Here is a 13,388-nt window from a genome sequence, read left to right as displayed (position 1 = left end):
AACACTTCTGTTACACCTCATTCGAACTAGGTGAAATTACTGGCATTAGACGTTTCTTTTTGCGGGAGTCTTCACACCCTTTAAATCATGGGTTCTCAAAACATCCTCAAAACAAATTAATTCCATAGATTTACTCCACCCACTCTCTCCTCCCACCATATTGGAATTGGCCCAGGGTAGATAATTCTTTAGATCCAATGTCCTTCATTGCCATACCTTGCTTTTCCAGCTGATCTTTGCACCTGATGTACCACCACTGTGGGTCATTTCTTACTTTCCCTTTCAATTTTTGCACTTATCTGATGGCTTGTGTGTGTGTATGTGTGTCTCCTCTTTCCTCCTCCATATTGACATTTTATCACTGAGGGAAATCTATCACAACCTGTGGTAGCTGCATACCTGTTGTGACCTTTGGGGTCACAACCTGTAGTGAGAAAAAAAAAAAAAATGGAATGATTATTGTGGGAAAAAAATAAAAAGCCAGAAGGGTGAAAGGTTAACCTTGTATTAGTTAATACTAAAAATCCTTGGAAAATGCAGGAAAATTTTTGCTTCATTCAGTCATTATATATGTGAAAAGGAGGGTAAAAAGTTTGCTATTTTAATTGATCTAGGAGAGATTGATAAAGTCCTTAAAGAGTTGAGTAGGGTTGGGATTGGAAGAACAGTCATTATTGATGGGTAAATTCTGAAAGGTTGCGCTTACCTTATCAGGAGCACCTGGTATTTCCTGTTGGTTTGGTTGCAAAACAAATGACAGCGGTTACCCTGAGATAAAGCCATGGTCACCCACTGCCCCCCTTTACCCTGGGAATTAATGGATCCAAACTCATTTTGGGGCTATTTAGTGTGCTTCTCTGTGGTAATGTCGTAAAATAAGTTATTCAATATACTGTAATGATAAAGTAGTGATAATTTGCCACAGGGCTGTTTGTAAACACAAGATTGGGGTTATGAAAGCAAAAAAATTGTCCAAGTCCCCATCTCCCCTTCCCCCAATCTCCCCCTCCCCCAATCTCCTTTTGGGTGGAACCTGCATCCCAATGATAGAGAAAGACCTTCATATTGGCTATTGCAGTAGCTTTACGACCCAGTTCTAGATAGTGGGAAGTGACAGATTATGTATTCTCAATAGTGGAATTGATACAACTGGGCAACTGTGTAAAATAGATGAATTACACTCAATTTTGCCTTAGAAATCTGAATCTGCTTTGAAGTTGCATGATTATTTTTCTGCTATTTCCTCTCCATCTCGGTCATCGTTATTTGTTCAAAATCCTCAGAACTCCTCTCGACAAAGTGGATGACATTGAGATGATGGGCCTGTAAAGAGAATGAGTAAATTATATTTTGATTGGACATCTCTGAAGCAGCTGATGATGTAGATGGGGATTGTTTTTTACGATGAGAGAAAAGAGCAAAGGGGTTAAAAGAAAAAAATACCCCGCTGCGAAGTGGTTTTTGGAGGTCACTTTCACCGTCTAATGAAATACATTAGCGAAATGGTATCGACTGTCGGAGAGAATCGGGGAGAAAATAGGGGAGATGATGCCCTAAGAAAACAGCAAGGAACGGTGGGCTTTTACTGCTTGTGCATTGACATCGGTGCAAAGTTCATGAATTGAGACCACAAATTGAGACCATGATGGGTTTCTCTGCCCCTTTCTCTCCACTAAACAGCAAGTCAGCTGCTCCCACCTCTCCCACCCCCTTCCCCCTCCCCCTTCCCCCTCCTCAGAGAGATGATCCAAAACAAAATTCTGACTGTCTGTATAATTTAGAAATGTCAATGACATTTGGGCATTAACCAGTGACTGCTGTTCATGGTAGTTGGCAGTTCAATCTCTCCCGGAACCAAATTCAGTTAAGGGTCATAAATATAACAAATTGCTAGATAATTTGTGAATATATTCTACTTTTGAGGGAGTGCATGGATTTATGTTACTTGCTACGCCTACTCTCAATTACAAAGTTCGAAGGGCATATTTCACTGCTCCCCTCCGCCCCCCCCCCCCCCCCAGTTGCCTTGATCTTCTATGAATGCAATTTGTTCCCAGTTTGATACATGTATCCCAGTCTTATGCAGAATATATATGCTTGCCAAAAGTTGATACATGTGTTACTATGACGACAAACTTTTCCCACCTATTGAGTAAATATTGCACTATATGATTACATGCCAATGTTTCATGTCCTGTTAAAACTTAATAACCTAATATGAAGCACAGGCTCTTTATTTCTTGCAGTTTCACTGGGACGGCTTTGGTTTCTTTGAAACTTTGTTCCGTTTTTAGTGTACAGTTAAGGTAGTGTAGTAATGGTTGATTCTTGTGGACAGTCAATAGTCCAAAACAGTAGAATGTCTCATATTGATCAGTCAAACCTTGGTAACCAGAACTACGGGAAGGGTTTTATAAACCTGCTCCTTTGATTGGTTAATTAATAGCTTAATTAAATTAAGCTATTGGGGGCTGCATGGCTTCCTTCCCAAGGAAGCAGAGTTTTGCTTTCAGTTTTTTTTCTGTGTGTAATGTGCTGCTGCTCTCTTTCAGTCAAGAAGACTTATCTGTAGACCATTGCTGAATTGATTCCTCAACTAGGGAAGCTAAATTCTCATATAATTTATGACCATTTCTCTCATTACTTACCTGTCTCCACCTACTGTATTCACTAGCTCACTCTGCAACCAATGCAAAATGTTTACGGTAAAGTGAATAAGAACACCATATTTACAATCCTCTTCCAAAGAAGTTATGTGCAAGCCTTCAACCCTCCCCATACCCCTATTTTCCTCTCACATTCTCTTCCTCAAACGAAGGCACACAAAATAAAACTTACTGTGTTTCTGCATTGATCCTGTGCAAATATGTAAGAGAAATTTTCCTTCATTATTTCTCTTTCACTTCTTTCCTTTGATCCCTTTTGTCTCCCTTCCAGTCCATCTCATTTCCCTCAGTTTCCTTTTCTTCTTCCCTCTTCCGCAAGATAACTGCTGCTATCACTTCCACTGGTGTTCCTCCCCTCGCCCCGTCTCACTTCAACCTATCCTCTCTATCCAACCTGGCCCATACCCCCAGGGACCCTCTAACCAAGTATGAGTTAAACTTCTCCTCCCTACCTAGCAATATAAAGTAATAGTTTGCACCGGTCTTGAACGTGCGAGCAATACCCCGTTGATCGCCGTCTTCGTCCGTTCATCTGACTAGACACGAGTCCTTGGATACAAGTGTTAATCATGTGCCATCACTCTGAATACCATAGCAGCAATAAGAGGGAAAATGTCTGCCTGGGCAGAAGCGAAAATTTGTTTGACAGGAAAGTTGATGGCGGGGATGGCATAATTCTGCCAGAAAACAATTATTCACACTTGAAAGGGCATTATTATGAGAGAGTATTATGAATATATGTGTTAACTTGTGCAAACATTAGTGGACCAGAAGGGAATATAGCCTAGAGGGCTTGAAGTTAGTTGTACTTGTCGGCAGGATTGTCATCATTAGATGAGAACGAATCTTCCCTGTAAAGTCATAACTTGTTCTTTTGTTACAGGTAAGAAAGAAAAAAAATTAAGGAAAAGCAGACATGGAGGGGTGGAGAGTAATTGGTGGGAGGGTTGGAGGGGGGGGAAGAGGCTGGAGTTGTTTCTTTTTTTTGGTTAGCAAATGTAATGTTTACTGAAAGTGGATCATGAAGTGAATAAAATCACATAAAAACAGACAAAAATTGTTGGGGAAGGGGGACGGGATGTGCTTTTTCCTATACATACTGTATAGCACAGTCTATATATATTGTCAGGATTTTAACAGAATCATTACACAGGCTAGGGAGTGATGGTGCACGGTTTTGATGGACAATGATTGCTGAACGATTCATCATTTCTGTATTGACATATGGGTTTAATACTCGGCTTGTTTCAAATTTGAGTTTCAGTCAACATTGGATATAGTTACTGTACATCTTTAGCTGGCCGTTGTATTTTTTTTTCTGTTATTTTATCGTTGACTTCTGCTCACAATTCACAATTTCAAGTTTGTAACCAATTCAAGTGTGTATATAATATACACACACATGCACACATTGTTATTTAAAGATTAGAACACTAGGGACCTCGTTGTCAATTCTGAATCTATCCCCCTAGAGTTGACGTTCTGTTGACTCTGCATACATAATTTGCCTTCATTAAAGTTCTTTCATGCCAGTTGTTTTTTCAGCCAAGGATTTTCTCATGGGATAAAAAAGAAGACCTTAACCTTATGCACATCTTTCAAAACATCGCTGAAACATCTTCCTTTCTAAAGTTCCACTGTGTCTGTCTGTTTGTGTACTTGCTTGCTTGCTTCATCTTTTTTCCTTTATACCTTGACCTTAAGGGGGGGGTGATATTTCTCCCACTCATTTTTTTTGCCCTGGGGTGCCAATTATTTGGATGTAATAATTTTGTCAGTCTGACGGGCGATCTTTTCCCCCGCACAGCAGAGCTGTCAAAGCAGAAGGGACAATCTTTGTAGCTGGGAAATTGAAAATAATTCAAAATATCCTCTGCGAGTTACATACGGGCCCGTACAGAGGATTTAATGAAGTAGGGAAGTTTGTAGATTTGAGTAATTTGTAGTTTCATTTGCTCTTTTTGAGTGCAGGCTTTCACTTTTCCCAGCATGTTTCCGTGTGCCGGAATGGATATGGCTTACTTTCTATATTGTATAGTTAACGAGTGTTTAAGCAAGCAGTATTAAAGCAATTCCAGGTATTCATTAACATCTTAATTGACAACTATTGGCAAACGAAAAGTACCAACGTTTGCATACTGTGGCATAGTTTGAAGAACGTCCGTCCGTCGGGTTTATAGTGAGCTGTAATTACTTACATTTAATATAATTGCTTACATGTAGGATCTGTAGAGAAGCAGCTTTATCGGCAAAAGTAAGAGATAACAGAAAAATGGACAAGAAAAAGCGAACATAGTGTATAAACCGTTTACAAACTATTTCGAAGGTAGAAAAAAATTGATCTGTCTTGTAGCAAAACATTTATAAGGATTGAAACCTGTATCCAGATTAGATTATTGGAAATGTCTATGTACAGAGATGCATGATAGGGAAATCTGGTACTGCGTGTACAAGTTGGCCAAAGTCAACCAGTATTTATGCATGCCTTCACTCCCAAACCCCCTCTCCCGCACCCCACTCGCCCATATACTGTATATTTCTAACTAAGGCACTGTATCTAGGCAATAAATATTGCATTTGCTTTACATCAATTTTAGGTTGAAGTATTTTTTTTAAATTTTTTTTTTTTGGTGACTTATTTGGCTGCCTCTAGTAGCTGGATGTAAAAGATGATGATGAATACATGCTCATCTCTTGAGAATCTTATATGCCTCTTGTCACCCATTGTCAGTAAAGGAAAGTGATGAAGCTATATATCCAACTGAGATACAAGGAGAGAGAGAGAGCTGGATTTGCAATGCAAATTTTGTGGTCTGCTTTATCTTTTGAAATCTGGCAACTGTCTTATTCATCAGTATCATCATTTCTGCTTGAAGGTTTTTTTTTTGTATCCAGGATGTTTAAAAAAGACTTGCAGTCTAAGCAATTGAGAGAGTTAATCAAGTGAGATATTAATATCGGGATATGGAAAACAGACATATTAATGACATCCATAGTGGGGGGGGGGTGGGGAATGGAGAGGGGAGGTCAGAGAGATTTTGACAACATTGTCAGATCATCTGTTATATTATTTGGAAACTTTCAACTATAGATGGTACGTGTCAAATTTACATACATATATTATTCATGTGTCAAGTATGTACCCAGCATCTGCATTTGAGAAACACGGTAAAACTATATATGTTACTTTTTCAGGACACAGATATTTAGCTAAATTATGTCAGTTACATGAATTTGGCTAATAATCTCATGTGCAAAGATGTATCAAATTTTTTTTAACAAGGTACAGTAGTAAATGAACTGATGACCACAAGAATGTTCTTTTTCCATTTAGCAAAATCTTAGCCATGTCAGCAATAGAGTTTTGCGGGGAGGTTTTTTTTTTCATTTATTTCCATTTTTATACTTACAGTAGTGTAAATTGAGACTTGCTGAGAATGGTAAATTTGCTCGGTAATTTTGACATCCAACATTTAAGCCGACTTGTTGCGGTTTCTGTAGATATTGCTAAACATAAATTTATATATAAATTTTTTTTTTTCCTTTTCTGCAGCAATGTCTTGAAATGGAAAGACTTCTTAAAACAGAACCATGTGAAACAAAAATGAAAGAACCTGCAAACCCTTGGAATAAATTTCTCTTGCCAAGGAGGGAACGTTCCATAGACAGAGATTCGGAATCCATGACCGGGTTCTCCGACTCTGAAAGTAACGATTCACGGTTCGACACCATCAGTCTCAGCTCTGGTGCGTCATGGGACAGCTCAGGGGAACTCTCGCCGTCGCCCTGTGCTTCAATTTCGGATCCATTTCGAGCGGATTTCAAAACGAAACTGGTCGGTCTGGAGCACAACCTGACACCTCCGTCTTCGCCGGAGATAGCTCCGCCGAATAAAATTTTACCGTTAAGCTTATCCATGGGCCAGATAGTCACAGTTAGCATGATGAACAGTGGACACAGGTTAGACTCGTCTAACGCCCGCATGAGGCAAATGGAGACGGGGGTGAAAGGTCATAACAGCAGTAAAAAATCCGAGGTCGATTCCCAGGACAGTAAGAAAAGAGTACACAGATGCCAATTTTCAGGTTGTCGGAAAGTTTACACGAAGAGTTCGCATCTGAAAGCACACCAAAGAACACACACAGGTGAGTCACAGACCCACCCCCCCTCCCCCCACGTACAATTTCTGTCGTGTCTTTTGGTAGGAATTTGTCAGCGGGAATTTCTTCTTCTTCTTCTTCTTTTTTTTTAAGGCAAAATTTGAGTAGATGTTTGGCTATGTTGGCTATGGCTATGAAAAGAGTTGCAGGTTCTCAGATAGTTTTGGTGTATAAATTTAAATGATTCGTGGCAACTGTATTGAATTGATCTTGACCTTGTCAAAATCTTGTCTAAATGTCCTAGTTTGTTCTCGAGATGAGTGCCATGAGTAGAAGTGATAATTGTTCTGTTGTAGTTGTTGGCTGTCCTCGATGCCTGTGTCAGCAGCACCTCCAGAATAGCTTTCTAGCAATTCTTGTGGCAGTTATCTGATGGTTGAAATATATGGGGGGATTGGGAATGAGGTGTGGGGGGGGGGAAAGGAATAGAGGGAAGTTTAGACATTTAGAGGGACACATCCTCTAGCACTCTCAGATTTTTGGTTGTTGTTAAGTTTGTTTGTTCGTTTACCAAGATTGTAGTCAAGTGGATTTGCTAAAAATATATTATAAATTACACAACAGTTTGGTCAGTCAATCAGCCATCTCTACCACAGTGCGATGCAATTTGCTGTTTGGTTTTACACATTAAATATGAAAGTTATTACACATTAAATATGAAAGTATCTTTCTTGATGAAGAGAACAGGGTATTACAGAAGCTATCATTATCCATGGCATTATCCACTTCATTGCATCATTGCAAGCAACTGGGGCAATATGGAGATATCAGTTTGCAGAGCTTCTTGAAAAGACTAAAGAGAGCCTTAGATACATGTCAGGAATACAAAAAAAAAAAAAAAATGAGGTAAAAAAAATTTGGACTGTCTGCAGGAAAAGGAAAAAGTCTGGCTCGATAGCACTGGAAGTCAGAATGTGTAACATCCTCGAGCAGCTCAGTAGTATGTATAGAGAGCATCTCATTAAGCTGATGGCAGTATCTTTTTATCGTCGAGATGGAATTGATTTCCAGTCCCCTTTGCAGACGTCGTCGTGTCTCTGCCTCTCGAGGAAGCTCGAACCGCAAGGAAAAGTCCGAAGACGGCAAAAAAAAAAAAAAACCCACTCTGGATATTATCGATGGGTCGAGCGGCGCGAAAAAGTCAAGTGAGAATTGAAAAAAGCTCTTTGTGAGTTGTCTTGTAATTTACCAGCAGCGGTTGTTTTTAGAGCCAAGACTATCTGTGTAATTAACGTGTACCTTGGGGAATTATACTGCTCTGATTAAAGAAACCGTTTGGAAGGGAGGAGGAAGAGGGAGTACAAAAAAGTTATTAGGATGGCAGAGTTTTGGTCAAAAACATGACTGATTATTAAATGTCCTAATCAATACGGAAAGCCCTTAAGTAGTTCAGTAGGCTCTCTTAATAATGAATGATTCACAGATGTGTTTTCTGAAGGCAAAAAGTCCACTCATTTCTTCCAAAACAAATTATATTGCAATTTGGCAAATTCCTACATTCCTTATATTCCCCCTCTCCCCCCCCCCCCCCATCTCTGCACTGTACCTATAGATGTACCACACACAACCTGTAGTTAACACGTTTTATATAGGGAATAATTTATTCGATATCCCTTCGCAAAATGGTATGTGCACAACATGAGCAAATTGCTATGCAATCGTGTGTATGTATAATGCACAGTGTCACAGAAAAGGGACTGTTTTACAATCAATTAAGAGGTTTGAAATATTTCAGGTTGTCCTCAATGGATGCCCCTTATGCCCTACAATATTTTATGTCAGTACTTCACAGCCTGTAACTAATACTTCAGGAAGAGATAAAGTAGTATGACAGTGATTTTGTGATTAAATTAGATTATAATCAAATATTAGCTAACATTTGCATTGTTTCATTTTCCTTTGTTTGATGTTTAGTAAATTCCTTTCTTCCCTTCTCCCTATCTTCCTCCTTCCCCTCCCACACCCATACAACTTACTGTGCTTATACCCTTGTTGCTTGTGGTCTTGAAAACCACAATCCTCAGAATATTACTATACTGGTGGATGTTAGGAATGTGTTTATAGGCATATTTATTCCTTTGAGCTGTTTTGGTGATTGTCATTAAAATTAATGTTGAATTTTTGTCTTAGTATGATATGTATCCCTTGTGGGAATAAGAAGGGGGGGAAGGAGTAATTAACTGGAAGAGTCATCAATCATGCATTGAACCACCACCTGAGGACTGCAAAACTGCCATTTTAATTTTAAGACTTCTCTGTATTGTATATATATATTCCAACTCATTTACATATAGTCTAGAGCAACATAAACAGGAGGGAAGATGAGGAGGAGAAGGGTAGAGAAGAAGGATAGGGACAGAGTGAGGGAGTATCTGGATAGGGTAGGGAGGAGGGGTAGGGGAGGAGGGTAGGGGACAAGGGGTAGGGATCTGTTGGTTAATACATGAATAAGTGAAGAAACTTCAGTAAAGAAAAGTCCTTGGTTTAAAAATTGAAACTGTTGTCAGCTGCAGTGTCACATTAAATATTCACATACGAAACGTGACAAGGAATCACTTTAGAAACCTCTTGACTTTCCGGTTTCAAAACTTGTCAGTACTGTTAGAGTTGGCGGGATCTTTGCTCAGTAAAGGTGACGTACATTCTCACAGAATTATCATGTGCTCTCACCAAGAGCCTAAGTATGCAATTACTCTGAGGGGTACCCCTCAACGGTATTTTCACCGAAAGGTGCAATTGAATATGATCCACGAGGATCATGATGACTAAGAGTATCGCCGGCGTCGTCCTCATGCTGGTGTTCTCGTCCGAACCCAAATTTGATTAAAAAAGAGGCAAAGGAGATGCTTGACCTCGACCTGCTTCTCACTTATATGCGCAGTGCTCCAAGCAACCCGTTCTTAAATTGTCAGCCCACTTACAGCATTACCCTGAATATAGGGATGTGCGTGCCGGTTCTGTACCTTCCCTCGAAGATGGACACATGGGACACAAACAAAAAGGGAAGCAATCAGATCAAACCCTTTATATATTGATTGACCTCAAGATTCCCATTCTCCCCCTCTGCCTCCCCCACAGAGATTCAAAGAGGGGTAGAACAGGGGCATCAGTGCACACCCCAACCATTCTTTACTCAGAGGTTTGCTTTTAAGGTCATCAGTGAGATTCCATCTTATTTTATACTGGGTTATGATTTTTAACCTTCATATGAACCTTCTTGACAGGGCAGTGTTAGTCCTGTAGGGAGATGTGATATAAACTGTCAAGATTTTATTTAATTATTGTTCATCACTGTAACAGTCTGGAACCAATAAATTGTCCCTGTGTCCCTGACAGTCACACAGAATAAATGACAAGTGCGGAAATGTTTCTATTTTCAAGCTATCCTACTCTCTCCCTCATAGTAACGGAAATACACTCCCCCACACACCAAAAAAAAAAACACTTCTGTTTTAGCCTCCTGGTCATAAATCATGACTTTTTGCATCTAGGTTGGAATATAAATAAAAAATAACATTGTTTTCTTTTTATTTTAATATAGTAGTGATATGAGAAGAGTAGCAAAATAAAGCTGTCATCGCTAGTATGTGATACTTTCAACAATAACAGAGATATCTATAATCATTAAAAGGCACAAATTTCAGCCAGGCAGGTGTGGATATGTTTATTGTCGGACAAATTCTGTGAAAAAATTCCTAGCCAAGTGTTGCATTAGGGGGTAGTCTTAATTGTCTGTATATATATGTGTGTGTGTGTTTTGATAATTGTCACATATACTGTATGCCATTCCCAAGCCAATGGTGTTCCTGGAAGGTTGTGGAGTACATTGATACAGTATTTCAGATAAATAATATACATAGTGGACTGGTGCCAGTACCTTATATCTGATACCTTAAATACCTTATATCAATTTCGATGCAGTAGTAAAGGGGACGACGTTTGGGTGACGTTTTGTGAAAAGTACTCCGTGGTATTTTGCAAATATATGAGGAGATAGTGCCAACGTAATTAACAACACACTTAGAAAGACCATAGACCAACCACACAATTGATATAATGAATTACTACACGTATCCAAAAACACAATTATTGTGCACAATAGAAATAGACACCAGCTGTTTCGTATGTTCATCAAAACAAGTTCGATCAGACAGTAACACTGTACGGCAGTGTTCTACTTCGGGCAGCTGGTTCCCAACGCTGACTAATGTACCCTTCCGTGCATTTTAAGAACGTTTTAAAGTCACGTATCTTTCTACTGTGGGGTGGGTCATCGGTCTATTAGACTGCAAATGAAGGATACATCACGGACAAATTTAGTCTGTATCTAAATAACCCTTCCCACCTTCTCGCACCCAGCAAGAAAATGCCCAAAAAATGGAAATTTTCAAATAAGTCCTCTGGTTACAGAGTTTGTCAAATCCTGTGCACATTGTCTCCGCCGACGTTACTAACTGTTCACCGAATGTGCTACCCTTGCAGACTTAGTAGATAAGAGAGTAGAGCTCTCCTGTGTTACATCCAAATTACGACGTCAAATGCATAATGAATTACCCCATAGATGCATCCATTCATTCACAACTCTCTCTCTCTTGGACCCCACCAACTCATCAATCCATTTTTTTTTTAAAACCCTGTCATTTTTTTAGGCCTATATTTTACCGTCAAGCGTATGCCCTCCCGCCTGTCATTGATTTTTTTTTTCCCCTCTCTCTCTCTCTCCACCGCACGAACTTGAATTGCGACTAGCTTTTATTTCTCTTACCGGCACCTGTCATTTCTCATGGATTTGATCTGCCGCTCGGTTGTTTGGAGCGAAATAAACAACAGTGTGTAATGTCTGGAAACCCAATATGCGGCGGGCGAACACTGGTGCTTCACAACAACTCCGTAGCACATTGAGACAAGTCTGTGTGTCTGCGCGCATCTAATTACCAAAACTCTGACTCAAGCCTGTGAACGGCGGGTGAAGATTTCTTCGCCAATCGGAGGCACTCTATTTATAGCTATGATGGATTTTTCCACTTCTGGAGATATTCAAATTTTCTGCGCAGAGCGAGAGAGAGAGAGAGACTGTAGCTGATCAGCTGTAAAATTTCATCTTTCGTCGTTTAGAGTATTTCTTGCTCGAATGTTGATAAATTCTAAGGCTGTCTTGTCTGTCTGAGGGGAAGGTTTTCAAAGTACTCGAGAATATGCAGGATTTATGGGAGTCTATAGAGATGGTTCAGAAATGAATATCAAGTGAAAATCTCTAATATTTCTCTAGTCCTTATCTGTTTCCTTGTATTATCAAGATGTGAAACCTTTTCTGCAGGACTTTGTTAAAAAGCAGCTTGTTTCTTCCTAGTTTCTGGATTCTTTTATTTTATCAACACCTTTCACATGCTTTCTCAAAATGAGGTTATGGTTGACCTCTACCTAAAAATGTTTTCCTAGATTTTCATTGGATAAACTTTCGAACTAGCGAGATCGTATCTTAAAACAATAATTGTCACCCAGACACTATCATATTAGCATCAATCACGTACAAAATTAGTATACCAAAAAAGTAGGAACTGGTCCCAATTTGTTGACTTTTCTTCTTTATAAGAAGAGATTAATTGATTAAACTAATTGATTATTCAAGCTAACAAACAGGATGTTGTTAATTGAATTGTAGTATGCACAATTTGGCCAAGATCAACTCCAGCTGTTAAATGTAATCGTAGCAAAACCTTCAGGATGGGGGGGGGGGGAAGGGGGTGGGAAGAATATTTTGGAATTAGAAATCTATTGCTGATTCATCAAAATGCATTATGGGTAGAAGTGCCTAAGTATATATAGCAAGTATGAAAACATACAGCAATTTTGCTATGTAATTCACATGGAATCGATCTTGTTCATTTTCCTCTGTTTTCCTTTTAAAAATGAATTTAAAATGAAATATACAGATATATATAGTTTGCATTAGACTGATGGCAATTTCATCTAAAGCAGGTAATTTTGGAATACCCTTTTTTTGGCCTGCCAGAAACACAGTTCATCATATATACAATACAAATTTTTGAGTTTAGGGAAAAATTTGTTTGCCTAATTTGTTCCTGGCTTTTGGCTGCCATTTCAGTCGAGCAGAAAAACAGAGGTACAGTATTATAAGTACCCTCTGACATTTAGACACTCTTTATGAGCAGTGGAAAGTTGAGGCTTAGACACTTAGAGAAATATGCCCTCGTAAAGCAACTGTATACATTATCAGATCATTATTACACAAGATTGATATTTTTAATGGCTTTTGAACTGAATGTCCCAAGGATGGTCAGGTAAAAGTTTTAAGATTAATTAGCTTCAAGTGATCAGTCACAGAGAGAGAGAGGATTGCTGGTTCTGACATTTTCAAATATTCCCTTTTGTTTGTCTTGCTGGATTCCATTGTTTTGATTGATATACTGAACACAGCATCTCAAATGCTATTACAGGAGAAGAGAGAGTCAAACCCACTTGTCATCTTCATATCTTAATGTGATATAGAGATCTTTTGAAAGAATGTTAATTTACAGAAATGATATGATATTAGATCCAC

The 13,388-nt window shown here is 39.0% G+C and overlaps 1 protein-coding gene across 2 annotated transcripts in view; it reads left to right on the top strand.

Moving 5' to 3' along the window:
* The window catches only part of LOC139964544 (Krueppel-like factor 6), an 81,383-nt gene that overhangs the window by 41,535 nt on the left and 26,460 nt on the right, over nucleotides 1–13,388 (top strand). For both annotated transcript variants that reach the window (XM_071966186.1, XM_071966184.1), the window contains exon 2: nucleotides 6,220–6,811. In XM_071966186.1, coding sequence (XP_071822287.1) covers nucleotides 6,232–6,811 — 580 coding nt within the window. In that variant the 5' untranslated portion in view covers nucleotides 6,220–6,231. The remainder of the gene's footprint in view (nucleotides 1–6,219; nucleotides 6,812–13,388) is intronic.

The sequence above is a fragment of the Apostichopus japonicus genome, chromosome 23 (assembly GCF_037975245.1).
Source record: "Apostichopus japonicus isolate 1M-3 chromosome 23, ASM3797524v1, whole genome shotgun sequence".
Lineage (NCBI taxonomy): Eukaryota > Metazoa > Echinodermata > Holothuroidea > Aspidochirotida > Stichopodidae > Apostichopus > Apostichopus japonicus.
Note: the sequence above shows the minus strand (reverse complement) of the source record. Positions and strands in the feature narration are given on the sequence as shown.